Raw genomic sequence first — 17,357 nt, forward strand, 5'->3', positions numbered from 1 at the left:
AGACTTCATGCAAGTGTAGTATTGAGAGAGTATTGCATTAGTGAAGTTTATAAATTAGTTTTAGTAATTTAGTAATTATTCATGCAAATCATTGGAGTTTATGCAAATTGGTGTAGTTTATGCAAATTATGGGACTTTATGTTACTAACAGAGTTTCTGCAAATGAGGAGTTCTTATGCAAATTAGAGTTTTGCAAGTGATTGCATTCATTTATAAAGAAGTTTAACTAATTTAGTAATATGTTTATACATCCTTAAATTTAGTTTATGCAAATCAGGGGAGTTTATGCAAATTAGTGGAGTTTATACAAAATTGGGGGACTTTATGCAAATTGGTTTTAGTAATTTAGTAATGTTTACATATTAGCTATCTAGTCTAGTCAAATCAGTGGAGTTTATGCAAATAAGCGTGGTTTATGCAAATTAGGGGGCTTTATGCAATTTTGCGGAGTTTGTGCAAATTTCAGGAGTTTGTGCAAATTTCAGGAGTTCATGCTAATTACGAGTGTAAATTGGTGGAATTTATGCAAATGAACCATGTGGAGTTAATGTAAATTAGTGTTTATGCTACTTTGACATGTGGAGTTTATGCAAATTTGAAACATCAGCAGAGTTTATGTAAATGAACCACGTGTAGTTCATGCAAATGAGCCATATGTTAATTTGCAGAGTTAATCCAAATTAGGGGAGTCATCACACTCTGGATGTTTTTCATTTATTTCCAGCCCCTTAATCAAAGTTGAAACATTTAATATTAATTGTATATAGTTAACCTTTAAATATTCACATACTATTCACATAACAAAATAACATATTCAATTCACTTTGTTTTCATGAAAAAAAAAAATAATAATAAAAAAATAAACATAAGCCTAGGCTGAAAAGATCACAACAGAACTCTATTGAAGCTCATACAGCAAGTCCTGGATACTTAGAGACAGTTCTTGAAATGTGGGTCTTTCATCTGCTTTCTGAAAATGCAAATATATCAATTATCATCAAGTAATGGGTAGTGCAGACTTGTCATTATAAAATAGGTTTGTGAAATACCTCCTGCCAGCAGCTAGTCATGATGCTGTAGACTTTTTCATTGGCCAGCTGGGGGCGGTAGAGACGCAGACCACGGGATACTTGATCAACTATTTCAGTGTTATTGAGTCGTTCATATGGAAGTCTTCCCAAAGTGTACACCTCCCACATTAACACTCCTGTAAGTATTTAGTAGTGGTAGTTATTGAAGCTGTTACATTTCCATCACCCTAAAACCCAGGTATCAATGATTTTCACCATATGCCCAGATGTCTGATTTGCTGCTGAACTTGCAGTAGAGGAGCACTTCAGGAGGAGACCAGCGAACTGGGAACTTTGAGCCTACTGAACTTGTGTACTCATCGTCTAAGACATACCTATGGACAAATCAGGTGCACAAATTACTTATTAGATTCTGCAAATGTCAAATGGATTTAAAAATAAGTCATATACCTTGACAGTCCAAAGTCTGTCACTTTAACAGTACCATTGCTATCCACCAAGCAGTTCCTGGCAGCCTGGGAGTCAGACAAACATTTTTTATTTAGGTTTAATCATTCAAAATATTCTGTCAAATATCTTATCTAATCTCACCAGGTCCCTGTGAATGTACTGTTTGGATTCCAGATAGGCCATCCCCTCAGTAACGTCCTTGCACATCTCCAAAAGTTGAACCATTGTTGGATGCTGCGTCAATCCTTCCTTTAGATAAGTCAGCAGGCAGCCATTGGAGAGATACTCGGTCACAATATAAATGGGCCTTTGTTTGGTGCACACACCATACAACTGCACCAGGTTTTCGTGACGTAGCTTCCTGGTTTGACCCACAGAAAGGAGAAGGAAGTTCAGTATTTCCAGCTAGTCACAAAAACAAGTTCAAGTTAATGTTTTCCACTAAAGGTCGTACATCATTATTTTGGCCTCCTCAATAAAATCATCTTCGGACATAGAACCCTCTTTAATCATTTTTATGGCTACGTCATGCTGGCCTCGCAGTTTGCCATATTTTACCACCCCAAACTGACCATTACCAAGCTCTTTTATGAAGGTCAAGTAACGTGGGTCGATCTCCCACATACCTGGAAAATAGGTAAAAAGAGGGAAAAAATATTGGAATGGCATCTGCACTCACTTGAAACTGATTTTAAATAGTACAAATGCATTCCTACCATAGCCAAGTCCTGCTGTTGAAGGTGGCCGTGTTCGGTTGGATACAATGTACTTGAGTCTGCTTACCATACCTATAAATATGTAATTGTATTAAAACTAAATAAATTATCCTTTTATACCAATATGGCTATATACGCATTATTATAAATAGCATGAGATAGCCCTCTAAATGCTGACTGGTCAACAAGAATGGCATTGGCAATGATTTGTGGAACTTAACAATGACCACAGTACGAGTTGAAACTAAATTTCCTGGTATTTGGTTTTGTTTTTATCACACAGACATTGACTAATTGTTTTGTTTGAATGTTTGCTGGGGTAACAACTGATGACAAGGCCTATAATTTTATTTTAAATTTGTTTCTGAATGTTACTAAACCACTAGTTATTAAAATATAGGTGAATTGTACGTTTTTAATGTTTGTTTTTTGTTTGTTTTTTTTAATGACAGCTATGGACACTAGGTACCAAACAGCTGGGTAGCCTATGTTGTGCCTTTAAACACCTTCTATTTGAATTTTTTGAAAAGGGAAATTGTCTTCAAGATTTCCATTTGCAAAGAGGATTAGGAACATTATATTTTTGCATAGTTGAATTACTTTGAAGCCGGTTCTGTTAATTGATGGCATCTTTCTTTAAAACCCATTGCTTGTAGCCACCATTTAAACATTTTTTTTTTTTTTTTACCAACCACAACTTACATATTTCTATATAATAAAAGTAATAAGTTATGGATTTATATACAAACCTGCTGCATTGTGTTGATGGTAATTGATGAGTTCTGGGATAGTGCTAAAATTGTGCTTCTCTGCCAGGTAAAACTGGCCCTGCGGCGTGGTGCATATGTTATAATGCCTGCAGCTCCCAATAATTTCCCTGTGTTGAACAAAGTCACCAATAAATACAGGATTACAGAAGTATATTTTCAACTGCAGAGCTTCACTTTATGATCCTGCTTTGCATAATATAATTTACATGTCTTTCCCACTGTGGTGCACTGTTCCCACTTTCATTTCTATCAGTTCTTCTTTTCATAAATTCATAAGAATGTGCACAGTAAAAGTTTTTTTCTCACCCGCCACTCTTGCTGAATAAAGATACAGTGTACTTCCCGGCCTTGCTTGAGTCTCGTACCAAGAAACCACCATCTTTGTTCTAAAGGCAATGAAATCCCACAAATCAAGTCAAAAATAATAATAATAATCATCATCACATTATTATCTTTAGTCACTTATCTTTGTCTTGATTTTATTGAGATGTTTTACCTCAGACTTTAAAAGGGCTTCTGCTTGGCTACGGTTCATATTCTTACAATACCAGCTGCAAAAGTGAACCAAATGTCAGTGTGTTTTTATTGTCCTGTAAATGAACCTTACTCTAGTGCGATACTCACTCATATTGCTCTAAGCCAGTCTTTGCCTCCACCACATAGTTACTGGGTATATATCCTTCATTTCTGCAAAATAGATTCAAGTTACAAAAATGATTGAAGTCTTGCTCAATGTGATAATGTGATACAAATTCATGTTTTACTACAATACACATAGGGTAGTGTATGTAGCGGCGAGTAGATTATCTAAATATTGATAAAATTGTGGGTTTTGTTTTGAAGATAATATCTGCAAAAACGGAATAAGTAATCACATTTGCTGTTCAAAAAAAAAAAAAAAAAGTAAAACGAAATGTTATGTAACTCGTAAACTTGCAAATAAGGACATATTAGGGTGATATGGCATTTCTGTACTTCTGTGGGTCGTAGTACAGTCATTTCATGCACCTGATACAAATTGTACTTTCATTTAAAGACATGTTTTAGCTCATTTCTGTTGGACTGACATCATTTTGTCTAACTTATTATCTAGATGCTATCATAGGATCATGCGAAAAATAGATAAGATGCTTTTCTCTTTTTTTTTTTCTGTAAACGTCGCCCATCACCTAATTGCATGTAAATTTATGTATTCAGGCTTAGTGTATAATGTGCATATTTTAAATGGAAAAACTGAGCGAAAACTGGCAAAACATTTCTGCTAAGACAAAAGCTGTTTCATTGCTTGCTAATTCTATGATTGATAGTTACAGGACTATGAGTGTGTTCAGTTCTTTGATGAAACCATGTACATTTCTATTGAACTAAACTGTGTGGTGTCATTCTTTCAAATCTACGTAAAATGTGTATGCCATTATGGAATTCATCTTACCCAAACTGGTCTCTGGCCCTCCACCAGTTAGGATCGGACATCTCGAGGATCGTGTACTCCCCATCTTTGTTTAGCTTCAGGTCCTGCGCTGATACTGGGGTGTAATCATACTCCGCTCTCACTGTCATTCCCACAGAAGGTCCCAAAGGCTCTGACGGCTCAGGGGGCAAACGTCGACTTGGTTTTTCCTTAAAACATCACAGGATTATTATTATAGATTTTACATGTATATGGTTGTTGCGTTCTTGCGTACCTCTGTGGGTGTTGGTGGAAGAGGTTTGGCTCGAGACTTTCTTCGTTGAGATGTGAAACCTATTATCACAATTTATGACATTTCAGCACATTTTTACATGTACGGGCAAATGTAACTTTTCTGATCTCCATGGATGCTATTGCTTAACCTGGAATGTTCCATAATATTGCATAAAATGTATCTACCTACCATTAATTTAATCACATACAGTTGTATTACTCAAAAATAAAACAAAAAACTGTGAGCAGGCTTGCCTCTCCACAGATCTGGCCTTAAACTTGGTTGTCTCCAACGTGATAAGAGAAGGTTTAATGCTGTAGTGTGGAACATTCGAGGCAACGCAATAATAATAACGTCTCCATGGGGTAAACGACCACGAAAAAGTTAACATAGAGTGCTTTTAATACACAATTTATTCCTGTAAAAGTCTTCCTTACCATTTTTACTGCTCAACACCTTGCAACCCATGGCTTGTTTAACTTCCTGTTGACAACACAGCCACATCCCATCCACCCAAAAACATGGATGGTACTTCTGCACCAGGTCTTTATTGTAGCGCACCACTGCACACATTTACATTGAGTCAACACGGGCATTTGCATGGGAAGGATTTAATAGCGCTACCACAGATAATACGTTATCAAAGTCATATCCTTGAAACATGTAAACGTGAAGGTATGCTTACTCTGTTTCAACTTTTCAATCCACTGAGCTCGAATATCTTCATTTCTGGCAAAAATATACAATGGTCCTTCATCATAAATTATCTGCGTAGAAAAATATTACTGTTATGACACCTGCTGCTTCTAAAAGCCCCTGGTGAATCTGATGGTTTCAGTTCTTTCAGTGCACTTTCACACCATACGCTAATAGAACATCTGTATTGTTGTGTTACCCTTTGTGATCACTCATAAAATACATTAAGAAAAGAATCATTTGTTAGCTATACCTGGAATGGAAAGCTGCGCTCTTGTGGCGCCCCTGGCTCTGGTTGAACTGTCTCCACACACTTTATCTTCTCAATGTCCACGGATCCCTTGACTCCTTTTCGTTTCTGTTTTATGGATGAGGAAACGGTTAGATATCACCACTTTATAATAACTACAACTAATTAGCCTCAACAAAGCCTAAGGAAATAAACAGTTTATTAAAAATGATTCAGGCTTGGTAACTACTTAATAAATACCCTAACTCGTAACCTCTTAAATGAGTTACTAAGCCTTTTTTATGCTATTTTAAGGCTTCGTGGTGTAGTTATTATAAAGCGTAACCCTTTTCTTTTTAAATAAATTGAATATTCTTTGACGCACCATTTTGTCAACATCATAGTCGTAGTAGGATATTTTCTCCTGGGTTAGAATGAACCAGCGCTCCTTGTAGTTTAAAGGGGAGGTCTTCTTCTTCTGCTGCGACCTTTTTATGAAGATTTCCTCAAGTAAATTTTCCGACATGATTTATCTACAGCACACACACACACAAAAAAAGTTAAATTAAAGCCACAGTCGACGATGATGGCCCTCAGCACCGTGCAGCCGCCCAGGTCACTATCTGCTCTTCACCCTATTTCCATACTGAACTGTGCCCATTGACTACTGGTGTGGTCCAGGGCATTGAACCAGCAAACTCGTGCATAATACATAAGGTTCCTATGGTGTAATTGACATTTTTGACTGCAGGGACCTAAATAATGTCTCAGTTTTCAGTTACCATAAACCCACAGTTACATACGTGACTTTCATTGTACTGGTGGGGTCCATGGCATTGAACCAGCAACCTAGTGTATAATAAAGCTATAGTGTAACTGACTTTTTCAATTGTAGTGACTTACCTAACGTTAAAAGTAGTTTCTGTTTCTGTGTATAGATTTGATAAGTCCAATATGAAATAGCAGATGTTTATATTCCCACAGTCCAAACGAAAAAGAAAGTGATGTTGGTCCAATTGACTTTTTGTATGTTATGGCAAATACAATTAATCCCCCAGGTTTTTTGACAGTCGGATCATTTTGAACTTTTTTATAGCTCTAAAGTCACCATTGGTTTTGTGCTCTTTACTCTGCTCTATTCAGGCTTTGATTTTGCACTGTTGGTTATAATTTTAGCTCTGTAGACTGATGCGTGTGGCCGTGAGCATCAAAGAAACAGGAAATGAAGATATTTTTTGACAGCGGGCTACACAAAAAACATAATGATTTATTTGTTTTTGTATTATTATTGATTGATTATCTATTGATTATCAGCATCTCTAGATATGGGATGTGGAGTGTGAGCTCATTTGGATCAAAGTGGCAGCAGAAATGCCATCCAATATGGCCGACTTCCTGTTTGATATAGAGTATTGCTCCAATGTTTTAGTGTTGTTTTCATGTGTCCAAGTTCATTGCTCTATGATAACGTACATGTGTTTCACATTTTGTGTGCCCCATGTGATATATTGTTATGAAAATACATTTTTCACTGAGATGGCTGACTCGTGGCTCATTATCATGTGTTTTGGTAAATGTTTAATGATTCTTTCCCTCTCCATTGTCTGATTTGAGTCACAGCAGCATTCAAATTGAATGAGTGGTTTGGATGACCCTAGAGCCAAAATTGTAAAACTCAGGACATGGGTCTAATTATGTTTTATGACCAGGGCACAAAATTTCAACAATTTCTGTCAAAGTATTTTTTTTTTTTATCTCTGATCCTGTTGATGACCTGAACATTGTGTGAATCATGAATGTAATTAGTCAGGCAGTGCATAAGTCACGCAAATTTCAACCCAGTCGGCCCAAACATGTGCATGTTCATAATAGTTTTTTTCTTCATCTCATGCATAAACTTGAATCCCCAAGTTTTGTACAAATCAGATAATATTGACATTTCACGTATAGGGTAGGGGACTTTCTAGTTTACACTGGTCATGTGATTATTAATTTATTACATTCGGTCCCAAAATAGTGATTCAAATTTGAGCTCTCTAGGCCAGTGTCTGTGGCCAGCAGAAGTCACCAAAGGAGAAAACGGGAAATTAAGGTGATCTTTGCCAGCATGCACCTAGAAACCATAAGGAGCATCCCAAATAAACTGATAACCTTTGAAAATCTATGTCTCTAGATGTGGCATGTCAAATCTGAGCTCATTTGGACAGTCAAAACAATGACGAATCTTTGATCCAATACGATGGACTTTCTTTTCACCATAGAGCAATGCCTCAGTTCATTTTTAGGCTTGTCTCATGGAACTGTGTCACTGTTCCGAATTATGTGAGTTTATGTCAATTACTTTTTATTGACATTTGCTTGCCTCCTCTCCCGTAGGGGTCCACTTCTAGGTGACACTGTTGAGTCAATGCGCATCGAACATTTTCACAATGCCCATTTCGTCGTGCCGTTTTTATACCCCCATGTGAGCCAGTTACACTTTGTTACTGGCGAGGGTCAAAAAACTCTCATGACACATATTCTTCACATCTTTTTTAAACAGTAAAAATGCGTATGACAGGTTACACTACACAAACATCATTATATTTAAGATAATACAAAAAAATCCTGTCTAGTTTATTGTATTTTTTTATTTTTATTTTGGGCAGCAGATGTGACATATTCCATAACCGTAACCTAAACATACTGTAAACGGGCCAAAACATGTCTAAATTACACCATAGTTATGATTAGACTTACAAAAATAAATGACAACATCTTTATTTTGTTGAATCAATGTTTAAATGATCAAAAACTACCTTCCTTATGTCTAAATTCTCTTTGCGTTTTGTCTGGAAGTGGTGTCTGTCGATGACATAGGTAAAGGACCATTTTAGAACTCACCGCTACTTCCTGTAATAATTGTACTTTTCTTGCAATTTTTTTCACAAACTGCCACTTAGCTGATGTAAAAGTATGATAAATATTTACTACAAACTTAAAAGTACCTGTTTAAAAATTACTTAAAGATTAAAAACTAAAAGTATTTTGAGATCTAATAAAGCTTCAGCTGTTTTGATTTTGATACAGACTTGTGCTTAATTTAGTTCAATAGAAACAACTGAATTGATCATTTTTTTCTTTTTATTTGTATATTTTTTGTTCAAATCATGTACGTGTTAAAAATAAACACAAACTTAAATGTAGTGTAGTAGAAAGTACAAATACTATCGCTCAAATGTAGTTAAGTATAAAGTACCCACTGTAAAATCTACTTAAGTAAAATACAGATACTTAAAATTTTTACTTAAGTGCAGCCCTTTACTTCTTTTACTTTGTTACGTTCCACCACTGATTATGTGATACAAAAGTACATTATACTTATGTTAGATAAGAAAAGATACAGCAAACTGCATAAAAGCACATAGCAACCTTTGACTAGCAGTAGTTTGCATGAGCCCTGCTTTACATACCAGCAGTATCCTCATCTGTTTCCTTTAGCAGCATCCTGATCAAACCAAATGAGGCTAAGTTAAACGGGAACCTCAACAAGGAATCTCTATGACCAATTTACTACCACTGCCATATCGGATCCGATTGCTTAGAAAGTTAACTATACAAAGTGATAGACTACATATTGGGGAGGTGCTATATTGGCCAAAAAAATGTATATCTTGATATATTTTTTTGACTTATCCATATGCAGATATTCTGATTGTGTTATGCCAGTCAGAATTGTGCTTAAATGTGCCTGTACATGTATTGGTTGCATTGCAAAACAAACTGTAAATGGACTGTAAAAATAACCACAAAATTATCTTATATGCGTATTTTTCTAATTCTGCATATCTCTAGAACTGCAATTTATTCAATTTTGTATTTATTTTGCAATATATCTCCCATTTCTAGTACATATGACAGTAAATTTAACTTTTTTATGCATTTTCTGCTATATTACCATACTGTTTTGGAGTGACAGACAGGCACATTTATTTAGTTTTTATTAAAGGAATAATTCAGCGTTTCACGATTCCTTATAGTTCCTTATATAGTCTTTTCTCACACTCACAGCGCAATGATGGTAACAATAACAATGCTTCCAAAGTACAGTGCTAACTATATAAATATAAACAGGGGAACTAAGTCAAGTATTGCTTTTCCTCAAATGTTTCACAGTATGGCATTAAATTTATTCATCTTTGTTGAGGCAAGCAGGTGACGCCGGGCCAAGTTACAGGAAGGTGACTCTGCAGTAACATTCCCATAGAAACAAGCAGGTAACAGACCCCCCCATGTCTTTAAATGTGCGTTCCACTGGGTCAAAACATGGTCACCTTTGTCACACAACTTGAGAGTGTGTGTCAGAATTCAGTACAACCTATTTTGAGCACTTCCTTATAACAACTGAGCTATACAACTACTGATGTGCACTGCTAACTCAAACTACCCAGAATGCCTTTTACATACAACTGTCATGTCTTCATCATGTAACTTTGTATTCAATTCAATGACTTGTTTCAAATGCTGTTTTTACCCAATGCGATCTATAGTTGTTGTGTTTTTTTTTTTTCAGAATCGAGGTCTTGTCTAGGCTCCATTTCTTTTAAATATGTCCGCTTTATTTTGAAATGACATGTTCACTGGAGGTTTATTGAACAGGTTTTTACGTTTCTAACTGGCTGACATAGGCAAACTCATGGGGAAGTTGCTGCAACGTTGTACTGCAATGGGGAATGGAGAGCGGTACACCATATCTCGCCAAACAAATGTATCCTAATGTTTGATAGTAGAGTGCTGTTTCTGCAAGTAACAGTCACACTTGAACCATTTTTTTCACAGTCAGCTTGTATGTGGGTTAAGCCGTGAAACTACAAGATCACATGTAGTCCATAGCTGATGTATGTTTATCAGACTGTTTTAGAATAATTCAATGAAGTTAAAGGTGTACATTAAAACAAAATCTATTTATTTAGGAGTAACTGCCAAGAGAGAGGTTTTGTGGGGAATAGGTTAGTCAGTGGAAAGAGTGGGTAGAGACTATTTCTTAATTGAGCTGGAGGAAAGGACAAACTTCTGTGCTATTGTTAAACAGACAAAATGCAAATGTTTTGGTCAGGTTTTGGTAAATATATCTGTAGTTAATAGGTCTACACACAAAACAAAAACTATCTCAACGTCTGCATATTACAATATCATAAATTTTGACATAAAATTCTAATGAGTTATATATATATATTTTATTGTATCTTTATAGTAAGTAGTACCATATCTTCTATTGGCCATGTGACACAGCAAACAGACTTATCACAAAAAAATGACTGTGTTGAACAGGAACCTGTCATGCTGATGTCTTTCCTTACATTTCCTGACAGATAAGTTGTGTGGTAAAACTGTGCATTGCCTGATAGAGACTAACCAACTACTGTACTACTGTTGACTTTTACAGCTTCTTCAGTAATTTGTGGTCTCATTTGAGTGACATATTAAGTGATAGGCCTATTGAAATTAAAGGTGCCCCATATAAATAAGAACCTGCACAGGATCATAGGCTGAAATTCAACTTAGTAGTAGTTTATCAGTCATTATAGCCAATGCATTAACTCCTAACACTATCTTCACACAGCATATGCACAAGTCTGCACTACCGCCCCTTGTTAAACCTTTGTAACAATAGTGATGAGTCTTACTTACCCAGAGCCTCAAACGTCTCCAGCATCAGAGTGCAGGTGTTCAGAAGTGCTGCCACAGAATCCAGCTGCCTCTGTGGCGTGCCTTTCATGAAATGTGAGTTAATATGTGATGCAAGAAACTAAAACACACCCACAGAGAGGAATCGACTCCACTTACTTACTTCCCCTTTTTATTCATGTCCATATTCATATTGCCCTCATCGTGCATAGGCTAATCTTCTTTATGTGAGATGCAGTCAGCAAATATTTGGTGCATATAACTTTTCTCACAGTATTAGAGGAAAATTAGAAATCGAATATTAGAGGAATATCTTGTAAAAGCATAGAAATCATATTTTACGCTACATAAATTCTGTTACTTGATTATTTAGTTATGTGTTTCTGTTATTTATGACAGTGGCACACATACTCACGCGGATTAATGACTTAAATTCCCATTCATTTTCTGTGATCAGGTTTTCTAAAGTTGACGGCGCTCCAGGGTCGCCTCGCCGCTAGAGGGCAGTGCCGCACACGCGCGGTCCTCGCTACATTAGGGAGCGCTTCCGGGTCCTTCTTCCTCTTTCGCGTAGCATCGGGGCGCAGCCATGGTAAGATACGATTGTTTCACACAATCACAAATAATCTGCCTTATTTAGGATTAACTGAACTATCTCATTCGTACAGTCGTGTGGTTAAATAACTAGAGAACACATATCTCTGGATATTGTGTTGATCAAATGTGTTTTGGTGGTTGGATGCACCAAAGTATTCGCCTGGCTTGTTTGTATCACGTATGTTCTACTACTTCGCATTAACCAGGTGCACATTCCACACTAGCGTGGTTTATTGATGCTTTTTTCACGAACGGAGTACATGTTAAATTTCAAACATGTCCATTGGTTTTGTGCTGCAATTGTGTGTTTGTATACAAGTAAAAGAGCAGTTTCAAACCACTAGGACGAGGGCCAAAGCTAACTTGCTAACTAACTAGCTTGACAGTGGTCCGTTCTGTACCACGTTATGATGTGACAGCTTTCCTGATATGATGTGAGCCTTTTTATATTTTGGCTTTAATTCTGTTTTTTTGCTGTGCACAGGTGAACGTCCCGAAGACTCGCAGAACTTTCTGCAAAAAGTGCAAGAAGCATCAGCCTCACAAAGTAACCCAGTACAAGAAGGGAAAGGATTCCCTCTATGCTCAGGGTGAGTGCTCATTCATGAGAATTACATTTATTATTGCCTTTGTCTGTGACTAGTTTTCAAACAGTAACATCCTAGTTATGCTTGCCCCAAAGTATTAATTGGCACATGTTGTAAAATGTAGCATATAGACAAAGTGATGCTATAACTTAAGTACAAATAAGCATTAAACCATTAAACAAGCATTGTTAAGTGACAGGCGTGTTGTAGTGTTCATGAGTCCTATGGTAGAGGTGAATTGGTGATTTGTACCCTTCTGAGTGGCTCAAATGGGCAGCTGTGATTGTAATCCCTCAGATAGAATTTAATTTTCTTTTTCAGCTGTGACCCTTCATGCCACAGCAGCGTACTAAACATTTTCTCATTAAGTTAAATGTTAGTGTTTCTGTATGTATCTTTTTTTTCTATTTTGGATGAGATTTGTGCTGTTTCTTTGGAGAACTGCTGTCGCACCACTGTCAACTATTTAACGTCTTTCAAACTTTTAAAATGCTTTGTAAAATAGAGAAAATGCGTGTGGACAATATCCATTCCATGTTAAACTGATTTTAAGTCTTTCCGATCTTTAGGTAAGAGGAGATACGACAGAAAGCAGAGCGGGTATGGTGGCCAGACAAAGCCTATTTTTAGGAAAAAAGTAAGTGAAAATAGATGCTTACAGTTTGTCAAGAGTATTGAATGTATTAACTGTCATGTTGCCATCTGCAGGCTAAGACAACAAAGAAGATTGTGCTGAGGCTTGAGTGTGTGGAGCCCAACTGCCGATCAAAGAGAATGCTGGCCATCAAGAGATGCAAGCACTTTGAGCTGGGAGGTGACAAGAAGAGAAAGGTATGTGGACTGTTCCCCCCCCCCACCCTTTTTTTTTCCTTTTTTTTTCCTTTTTTTTTTGTCTCCCGTCAAATACAGAAAGTTTAGTATAACAATCTGTGAACTGTCCATGACAATTTTGGCAACTGATTTAGATTATCATGATTCTAAGCATGTGAACAAAATGGGGTCAAGATGATTTGAATGAATCACTTGACAGCTAGTGTGGAACAGGCCAGAAGACCATATTTCTTGCAGGGAATAGATTTGTCATGATCTTGAACTACATTTGACTCTTGTGTAGCTTTTATCAGATCTGACATTAGTTCTTTAGATTGACCACAAAGCGATTTAGTCAGACCTGAGCCAGATGGCCAATCTTTTATAGTGTAAAATATATTGTGCAAAAATATAACTCATAGTTAACACCAATGTGTTTTATTTAACTTATGAGTTGACTCGGCATCACTGAAGATATTATTTATATGTACACAATAACCTACATCAGTTGGAGCAAGCATGTATATTGCTATCAGTGTTGTCTGAATTTGCATGAGTAATGGTAAATGTTTATTATTGAGGATCCTCTAACAATTCTGTACTTTCTTTTTCAGGGCCAGGTCATCCAGTTTTAAACTGTGGACCAGTCTTCTGGAGTAATGTTGTCACAGTTTTCAATAAATGTGTTAAACTTAAGTGTGGGAGTTTCCTTAACTGGTTACATCTCTTGGTTGCTTGAATTGTTCAGTAACTTGTCAGAGTATTTTTATGGGCAATGAAGATCCTTGACAGTAAAATGGAAATGCGACCTTAAAATTAAGCATTTTTATAAAAACAAAGTTGGCTGTGTCATAACATTGATTACTCTCCATTTTGAATAAAATAGTACATTAATTTGTCTAGTTTATTAAAATGTATTTGATTTTAAAATCCATAATAGAAACAAATCTTAAAGTGCCTTTAAACTGTCAAGCTCAAAATTGAGGGCAATGTAAAAAAGTCATTTCATTTACAAGGTGCTGTTCCAGCGGAGCTTGTGGTCCTGTAAGGTGTTTTGGAGGGGAGTGAGCGTCAACAGCATGGTGCCAGACGGGTTCACTGGGAGCATCAAGTCAGTCTGGAGAGGCACAACTCCCAGCTCCTGGTACTTAGGCAGGATCAAGGTGATGTTACATTTAGGATTACACAGCTCCCAGCCTGGGGCTGCAGCAAGGAAGAACCGACGAGGGCCACCGATCTCCTGACGGTTCATCACAGCCATGGCCAGTCTGTTCTCAGAGAGTGGCCTCTCCCATACCTCAAAGTCGTTTCCCTAAAACAGGCATATTCTCATTACAATATGATACTTTTATAGGAATACATATTGAGCAAGATAAATTGAATATTAATTGTACAGCCTTTGGGGAACATACCTTGCTAGTCTGGTACCCTTGTTTGCCCAGTGGGTCTTGATTGATGGCTATGATGTATTTGTTCTGTAGCAGTGCTTTTGACCGCGGGCAAATGTCTCTCAGGTCATTGGACATGATCAGAGGGGCTGCCATAATAGCCCATAAGGCCATCTGGGACTCCTGCTGGTCATGACTTAGGCCAAAGTTCCCAATTACCAGCTGAAAGACAAAATGGCTCCAGATATGATGGAATGATGACAGCGCTAAATCTACACTAGTTCAGTGATTCTGTCATGCTTATCAATTTGTGTAGAGTAGCACCATATCAGGGTCATTCCAGCCTCCTGGTCCAGCCGAGGGGACGATGATGTCTTGATACTTCGCACTCCAGTCCAAAATGGACTTTATGCTGCTCCATGAGTCATACACATCTGCATAGTTGCGCCAGTGATTGCACGTCTCACGGATGGCTGTGTAATTGGGCTGGAGGAGAGAATTTAAATAAATTGTTCACAAATACAATATAAACAGAACTACCTCACCTCTCACCTTATCAAAAGGCCACACATACAAAGGCCATTCACAGGAGTAAAGGATGCTCTTTCCAGTGTTGTTGAGAGCTTTTGACATATTTATGTAACCTGAAATAGAATTGTATAAAATTATCCAACTAAATACCACTGTAGGTGCACTAAAAGTTGATTTTTGATTTGGACTCACCCTCTCCGACCAGTTTCCATTCCAAATAACAGCCATCATACTTAAGCAGATCCACATCCCAGTCAGCAAACGTCTGGGCATCAATCTCATGGTAGCCCAGACTGCCCGGGTACCCTCCACAGGTCTTATAGCCAAGGTCTGCATAGATGCCCAGCTTCAAGCCTTTAGAATGGATCTACAAGAGGAAGTCAAATCATTATCAGTACTGCCTACTTTTTAACCAGCAGGTGGCAGTGCAATACAAATGATCCCAATGTTTTGCTGGATTTCAAATGGCCCAACTTATATAGGCCAAACATTAAATACAGATGGAGGGGAGCTAAAATCAATGTTGTTAAAATGTAGATTTTTGTTTTTAGACAGCAAGTTCTAAGGTTTGTGAAATGTGAATTTTCCCATCAGATATTTCATGTAATAAATAGAAAAAAGTCACTCTTGCCTTCCATTGTAGAGTATGACATACTCACATATTTCTAGAAAATATAATTGTTGTTAGGGGATTTTTGAGTACTATAAAATCAATATCATTGCTATACTGTATTATTTTTAAATTACTATATATGCAAATTGTGTGTATAGCTTAGCACATAATAATGTATAAAACAACTTAATTCCATTCCGTTTTGAAAACAAACACATTACAAGCAAAGTAAATGAAGCTTTGGATTTTTGTTGGGCATATTATCTATGCCTAGTCATGACAACTCACATAGTCTGCCAGTTTCTTAATTCCACTGGGGAACCTGTCGGGGTCCGCCTGCAGTCGGCCCTGAGCATCGCGTTTGTGGAAGGTCCAGCAGTCATCTATGCAGACGTACTCGTACCCAGCATCTTTCCAGCCCTCCTTTACCATCACATCTGCCATCTGCATGTACAGCCGCTCACTGCCAGGGAAACAGGACAACACAGGAATCACTGCCAATTCTATAATAATATGATCATGGCTGAAGATGCCAATATTTCAATGTGTGTGTGGGTTTTTTTTATTTTTTATGCCTTGTTTCTTTGCTTCTTATGAAACTAAAGTCTCGATTAGTTATTTCAGTGTCTTTGGCTTCTGTGTGTAATAGTGCTGGAGAATAGTGCCCAACAAATAAAGGATATTACAGGCTCTGGATCATTCAAAGCAAATAAAAAAAATGCAATCAGAACTGTGCTGCAGGCATAGGCTCCCAGTCACATTAAGCCATTTTGGTGGAATTATTATTATTATTAATATTATTATTATTATTTAGTTTGCACTGAAATTACTTTGATTTTACAAAATTGAAAAAGGCTGCCCCCTACAGGCTTCTCAAAACCACTTCCGGTAAACCTTGTGTCAATTTTGAGAGAGAAGTTAGTGGGTTTGTGCTGAAAATGCTTAAGAGACTCTTTAAATTTGTGCGTAATTGTGCTTGTTCACCATAAAAACAAAACAATGCTGCAGTCATACCTGATGCAGTTGTCGGGGTCTGTTTTACAGTCGGTATTGCACATGAATCTCTCCCAGTGCAGCCAGCCCATAGTAGGTGTCAGTGCCAAACCATTGTCCAAGGCGTCCGCGGCAAAACTCATTAAAACAACGAGCGTGAAGACAAACACAGCTCCCGCCATCGTCTCACAGCAGGTAATCAATGCCCCGCTATTACAGGCTGATTTAAACCATGGAATCTTAAAACAAGCACATTTCCTTGTATTCATAGCGTCCGTCCCGCCTCTTGAAGACTGACAGGCGTCTGGACCAATAGGAGCGAAATGCGTCTCTGTCCTTGTCCAATGAGGAGCATCTATAGACTGAGTCAGGTGAGCTGGGTGATATCAGTCAGATGACACCAGTAACTATGTCAGGTATGGGAAGTGAGTGATATTTGATGTTTTGAGTGATATGTTTTAGCATATTACATATTGTGTACTATAATTTACATTTTAAATTGTGTGTACTTGATCCTACATCACCCTGTTCCACATGTAATCAAGGCCATGCAGTATTTAGCTTGAGTTTAAGATGTAAATATTCTATCTGTAC

General features: G+C 37.3%; 3 protein-coding genes across 3 annotated transcripts; 1 reads left to right on the forward strand and 2 right to left on the reverse strand.

Moving 5' to 3' along the window:
- Positions 1 to 696: 696 nt before the first annotated feature.
- Positions 697 to 11,330, reverse strand: btk (Bruton agammaglobulinemia tyrosine kinase). Its single transcript, XM_033973871.2, has 18 exons — positions 11,248 to 11,330; positions 5,963 to 6,110; positions 5,602 to 5,706; positions 5,338 to 5,419; positions 5,090 to 5,215; positions 4,653 to 4,711; positions 4,400 to 4,587; positions 3,592 to 3,654; positions 3,464 to 3,518; positions 3,274 to 3,353; positions 2,947 to 3,074; positions 2,198 to 2,269; positions 1,936 to 2,107; positions 1,623 to 1,842; positions 1,482 to 1,546; positions 1,287 to 1,405; positions 1,050 to 1,207; positions 697 to 970 (listed from the first exon to the last, which is right to left on the reverse strand). The coding sequence occupies exons 2-18, from the start codon at positions 6,101 to 6,103 to the stop codon at positions 899 to 901; spliced, it is 1,905 nt and encodes a 634-aa protein (XP_033829762.1). The 5' UTR covers positions 6,104 to 6,110; positions 11,248 to 11,330; the 3' UTR covers positions 697 to 898.
- Positions 11,331 to 11,748: 418 nt separating this feature from the next.
- Positions 11,749 to 13,929, forward strand: rpl36a (ribosomal protein L36A). Its single transcript, XM_033973875.2, has 5 exons — positions 11,749 to 11,836; positions 12,326 to 12,431; positions 12,998 to 13,065; positions 13,137 to 13,259; positions 13,853 to 13,929. Exons 1-5 carry the CDS (start codon positions 11,834 to 11,836, stop codon positions 13,871 to 13,873), a joined length of 321 nt encoding a protein of 106 aa, XP_033829766.1. The 5' UTR covers positions 11,749 to 11,833; the 3' UTR covers positions 13,874 to 13,929.
- A 134-nt stretch (positions 13,930 to 14,063) lies between these two features.
- On the reverse strand, positions 14,064 to 17,045 carry gla (galactosidase, alpha). The gene is made up of 7 exons (XM_033973873.2): positions 16,785 to 17,045; positions 16,059 to 16,233; positions 15,350 to 15,524; positions 15,179 to 15,270; positions 14,951 to 15,112; positions 14,651 to 14,848; positions 14,064 to 14,550 (listed from the first exon to the last, which is right to left on the reverse strand). The coding sequence occupies exons 1-7, from the start codon at positions 17,030 to 17,032 to the stop codon at positions 14,248 to 14,250; spliced, it is 1,353 nt and encodes a 450-aa protein (XP_033829764.1). The 5' UTR covers positions 17,033 to 17,045; the 3' UTR covers positions 14,064 to 14,247.
- Positions 17,046 to 17,357: the final 312 nt, after the last annotated feature.

Source organism: Periophthalmus magnuspinnatus, chromosome 10, assembly GCF_009829125.3.
Source record: "Periophthalmus magnuspinnatus isolate fPerMag1 chromosome 10, fPerMag1.2.pri, whole genome shotgun sequence".
NCBI lineage: Eukaryota > Metazoa > Chordata > Actinopteri > Gobiiformes > Gobiidae > Periophthalmus > Periophthalmus magnuspinnatus.

Excerpts from the sequence above, each read along its gene's own strand:
- btk (XM_033973871.2), bottom strand. The coding sequence starts at position 6,103 with ATGTCGGAAAATTTACTTGAGGAAATCTTCATAAAAAGGTCGCAGCAG. Across the intron at positions 3,354-3,463 it reads AAGCCCTTTTAAAGTCTGAG|AACAAAGATGGTGGTTTCTT; the intron begins GTAAAACATCTC and ends CATTGCCTTTAG. Across the intron at positions 971-1,049 it reads TGACTAGCTGCTGGCAGGAG|AAAGCAGATGAAAGACCCAC; the intron begins GTATTTCACAAA and ends TTGCATTTTCAG.
- gla (XM_033973873.2), bottom strand. The coding sequence starts at position 17,032 with ATGAATACAAGGAAATGTGCTTGTTTTAAGATTCCATGGTTTAAATCA. Across the intron at positions 16,234-16,784 it reads GACCCCGACAACTGCATCAG|TGAGCGGCTGTACATGCAGA; the intron begins GTATGACTGCAG and ends TTTCCCTGGCAG. Across the intron at positions 14,551-14,650 it reads AAGGGTACCAGACTAGCAAG|GGAAACGACTTTGAGGTATG; the intron begins GTATGTTCCCCA and ends TGCCTGTTTTAG.
- rpl36a (XM_033973875.2), top strand. Across the intron at positions 12,432-12,997 it reads GGATTCCCTCTATGCTCAGG|GTAAGAGGAGATACGACAGA; the intron begins GTGAGTGCTCAT and ends TCCGATCTTTAG. Across the intron at positions 13,260-13,852 it reads GAGGTGACAAGAAGAGAAAG|GGCCAGGTCATCCAGTTTTA; the intron begins GTATGTGGACTG and ends TTTCTTTTTCAG.